Source organism: Nicotiana sylvestris, chromosome 6 (assembly GCF_000393655.2).
Source record: "Nicotiana sylvestris chromosome 6, ASM39365v2, whole genome shotgun sequence".
Classification (NCBI taxonomy): domain Eukaryota; kingdom Viridiplantae; phylum Streptophyta; class Magnoliopsida; order Solanales; family Solanaceae; genus Nicotiana; species Nicotiana sylvestris.
The window spans coordinates 34908681-34913207 of NC_091062.1; the positions used below are offsets into that span (position 1 = coordinate 34908681).

The window sequence follows — 4527 nt, forward strand, 5'->3', positions numbered from 1 at the left end:
TGTTTTGCCAAGTTGATCCTTGAACATCTTGGTGACCAACCTTTGATACGTTGCCCCTGCATTCTTTAACCTGAATGGCATGACTCTGTAACAGTACGTTCCCTGATGGGTGATGAAAGTAGTATTTTCCTAGTCCTCCTCCTCAATGAGGATTTGGTTGTAACCTGAGTAGGCGTCCAAGAAGCTTAACAATTCATGCCCCGTTGTTGCGTCGATGAGCTTATCGATGTGAGTCAATGAAAATGAGTCTTTTGGGCAGGCCTTATTTAGGTCTGTGATACCCACACACATCCACCACCACGTTTTTCTTTTTTGCCATGGCCACATTGGCGACCCATTGGGGGTATTTTGATTCCCGGATGGAATCATTAGTAAGTAACTTGTCCACCTCATCACTAACGGCCTCGTTGATTACGACATTGAATTTTTTTTTGCCGCACTGGGGTGGGGGGGTAAAGTGGGTCGACGTTCAATTTGTGTGTGGCAATGTCTTTCGGGATACCTGGCATATCTGCATGGAGAAGGTGGATAAATCGGCATTGCCAATTAAGAATTTATGAAATTTACCTAGTTTTGAGAGTTTATACCCGATGTAAGCCTTTTTTCTGTTGTCGCTGCTGCCCAATTGTACGGGATCGAGGTCTTCTACCTTTGATCCTACGGCTTCCATGATGTCGGGGTCCCTGATGACATATGTTTGTGCATCGAGTCTGGTCCCCGACTTTGGTAATTGCTACGCTTCTGAGTCTGTTCCCTTTAGCTGTTGAGTGTACATGCAATCCTGAGCGATTCGATAACATTCTTGGGCAGTGCGTTGTTCGCCTAGGATGCTAAATATCCCCCATGGAGTAGGGAACTGGATTACTTGATACAAGCTTGACCGGATGGCTCTCATGGCATGTATCCATGGCCTCCCTATGATGGCATTGTAAGCTGTGTCCTGGTTCATGACATGGAACGTTGTTTCTAGGATGACTCCCCCAGCCAGAACGAGTAGCATTATCTCCCCTGAGGTTCGCTTAACTACATTGTTAAAACCTGTTAGTATTATGCAACGTGGTACTATCTTGTCTTCGAGTCTCATTTGTATGAGAACTCGATGGTGGATAATACAAGCGCCACTTCCGTTGTCAATCAATATTCTTTTCACATCAGTATCTGAAATACGTAAAGTAATAACAAGAGCATTGAAATAAGGGAAAGTCAAACCGTCGGTATCTGACTTATCGAAGATGATACTATCTCTGAGGTCGTCATACGTTCGTGGGTGATCGATTGCTTTAGTTTGTGTGTGGTGGTGAACTTCACGTGGTTCATCACCTCCGCTGATGATCATTTGGATGGTGTGGACGGGGGAGGGTGGCTTTAGAGGGCCATGGTGTTGTTCATGTCCGGGACCTAAGTTGACTCGTCCACGGTCGTTCATCAACTCCCTCAGGTGCCCTTGGTTTAGCATGTTTACTACATCTTGCCGTAGGGCTATGTAGTCCTCGGTTTTGTGACCCCACTCCTGGTGAAATTCACAGAGGACGTTCGACTTTCGGGTATTTGGGTCGGACTTCATTTTTTGTGGCCACTTCACCTTTGTGCCAAGATTTTCTAGTGTGTACACTATTTCTGAAGGGGAAACACAAATTGTGAGCAGATAAGAGTGGAAACATACCTTTTTTATTTCGTTAAGTCCTTGTATGTGGCCTAGACGGCCCTTCCGCATGTCAAGAAGACGGTGGGATGGCTGTTCTGACGTAGGGTTGATGCCTTTCTCGGTTGAGGCGGGGACTGTAAGCACGTGATTTTTGCCCAATATGAGAATTACTCCCAAAAAATCCAAAAATAAAATGATTTTTCTTTGGTGTGCAATTTTGTGATATTTTGTGATATTTTGAATAATTATTTGTATTTGTCTGTGCATGTTTATTTGTTAAATTAATAAAAATACAAAAATATGTCGCATTTTGCATGTAGGATTTAATTCTACAATTGTTAGTAATTAAATTTGTTTTACAAAAAAATAAAAATTACAAAAATAGGCATCGTTTGCATTTTTAGCATTTAATGTCCAAATATACAATTTTATGCTTAATTATTACTTAATTGTGCGTTAATTGTTATTGGGAGTTAATTTGCGCTTTTATAACTTAATTTAGTTCTTAATAATAGTTTAAGTATTTTTTATAATTTAGTTTTAGAAAAATAAAAGAAGAAAAGAGAGCAAAAATATAAGGAAAGTCAGAATTGAGCCTCTTCTTCGATTTCAAGCCACAGGCCCAAAAAATGGCCCAATCTTCCCTACGACCCAGTCCATTTCGAATTGGGTCGACCCAGTCCATAACCCAACACCCATATTATCTTACAAACAACACAAAACAAAAAGAAAAAATGAACAAAAACCCTAAAAAGGACCTAAACCATCCGCCCCCATTTTTTGCTCCTTCTTCTCCAAAAGCTCAAAGACCCCATCCATGGCTGCCCTCGTTATTTCCCTTCCACCTCACGAACCAACAGTCCAGCCTCGTCGTCACCCCCCTCGTCGGAGCTCGAGCAGCTGTTGCTGCGTTCTTCTCCTTCGACGACCACGGCTGGTTCGACATCGTCGTCACCACCTTGCCCAAATGATCCCTCCTTCCACGTTAAGCAGCAGCAACCGCTGTTGCGTTGTCCAAACCCAGTCACGTCCAAACAGACCCAGCTGCCCCCGACCTCGTTCCAGCTTCATCGGAGCTCGTCACTGTTTCTGCTCCAGTTGCTGCTACTTCCGTTTCGAACTCGACGACCATGGTTTCTTCAGTTGGTGCTGCTGCTCCTTCTTCTTCCTCGACCTCACCTTCATCTTCTTCTCCACCATTGTTGCGTCGAACATTGTTTCTATGTCGACTTCCTCCCCGTTTGTTGCACCGAACAACTTCAAGCTCAAACAACTGAACGCACCCCAGCTTCTTCGTCAATGGTTATTTCTTCTCCTTCGTTCCAGCTGCTGTATCTTCAGACGAGCTGCTGCCACCTTTTCGTTTGGTCGAGTTTTAGTCGAGGTCGTCGAGCGTAGTTTTGAGTTCGTCAAGTTTACAAGGAAGGTAAGTTCGTCGTTGAGTTCGTCTTTGAGTCCGGACAGATTTATTCCCATTCGAGGTTTGTCGAAACAGTCCATACAATCGAATACGTCGTTGTTCATCTCCGGTTAGTAATTTTTGAGTTTTATTTTGTCCGTATTTTGTTTTGATATTTTCGAATCTAAAATCGGCAAATGTTTGTTTTGTTCATGTCTATGGTTAGATATTTGATTTTTGATTTTGTTCATGTTCATGTATTTTTGTTGAATTAATTTTCAGATTTCAAATGGAAGTTAATTAGTTATTTTTCATGTTTATTTCATGTTTGTATTGTTGTTTAAGTGAATATTTGTTAGTTTAATGTTTGTTAGATTCAAATTGAAATTTAATTAATTATTTCTTCAATTTGTTTCATGTTGTTATGTATTTTCCAGAAAATATTAATGTTGTTTGAATCGTTTGAATCCGTCATGTTTGTTGTTTGAAAAATAGATTTAGTTCATGTTCATCTTTGTTTGAAGTTCATGTTTAATCCAGTGATTTAATGTGAGTTTATGTTTGTTTTGGTTTTTGATTTAATTTGAATCATGTATTTTGTTGTTTGTATTGTTGTATCCTTGCTCATACATTCATGGTCTAAATTAACCAGGATTGGTTCCCGATATGGTTAATTCATTCCATTAATTTTGAGTTGTGTTGTTCATCGTGTTCATGTGATTTGTTGTTGAAGATTGTTGAGAAATTTGTCATCTTGACTATATTTTGGTCAAGTTATGATTAATTGAGTGTTTAGAGCTGATGGGGGTAATTTGGTAAATTGTATTGCATTCGGGGGTAGATTTGTAATTGCAACAAAGTCGGAGGGGTAGTTTAGGAATTGTACATTTTGTATTTGTTTATATGAAGCATGGGGGACAAAATGTAATGGGGTGGGTTGTGATATAGTTGTTTAATATAAAGGGGGGACAAGACAAAATTTAGTGGGGAGGAATCTTGTATTTATTTATGTTAGGCATGGGGGACAAAAAATAATGGGGTGGTGTGATATATTTATTTAATGTAATGGGGATAAGTGGGAAGATAATGGGTTTGGTAGAGAAAATGGATTGATTTTAATTGATTAAAGGGTTGAGATTATATATAGGAAGTCTTGAACAAAAGACAGACAAGAAAATACACAGACAGAGAATAAGAACGAGAGAGAAACGAATCTGAAAATAAGAGAGAGAAAAAAAAGGGCTGAACATTTAAGAGAGAGAAAATTCCGAAAAAATATTTAAACTTTCAAATAAAAAAAAACTAAAAAAATATTCTGCTTTCTTTCATTGTTTGAAATCAGAATTAATTGTTGTTTCATCAAAGCTTGAAGCTTTTGTTTTTGGGATTACTGCTCTACTGGTTTGCAAACTCTTTTCCTGGGTTGGTACTGTTGCTAGGTTGTTCCTGCTGTGCTATACTGTTATTACTATTGCTGATTCTC

General features: G+C 39.5%; 1 protein-coding gene across 1 annotated transcript; it reads right to left on the reverse strand.

The window, feature by feature from the left end:
* Positions 1-733: 733 nt before the first annotated feature.
* On the reverse strand, positions 734-2591 carry LOC104214288 (uncharacterized). Its single transcript, XM_070148278.1, has 2 exons — positions 2504-2591; positions 734-1158 (listed from the first exon to the last, which is right to left on the reverse strand). Exons 1-2 carry the CDS (start codon positions 2589-2591, stop codon positions 734-736), a joined length of 513 nt encoding a protein of 170 aa, XP_070004379.1.
* Between the last annotated feature and the right edge of the window lie 1936 nt (positions 2592-4527).

What these genes read in the sequence shown, in the direction of transcription:
- LOC104214288 (XM_070148278.1), bottom strand. Translation starts at nt 2,591, where the DNA reads ATGTCGAACCAGCCGTGGTCGTCGAAGGAGAAGAACGCAGCAACAGCT. An exon ending in GGTGACGACGAGGCTGGACT is followed by an intron (nt 1,159 to 2,503) that starts GTTGGTTCGTGA and finishes TACGTATTTCAG; the next exon opens with ATACTGATGTGAAAAGAATA.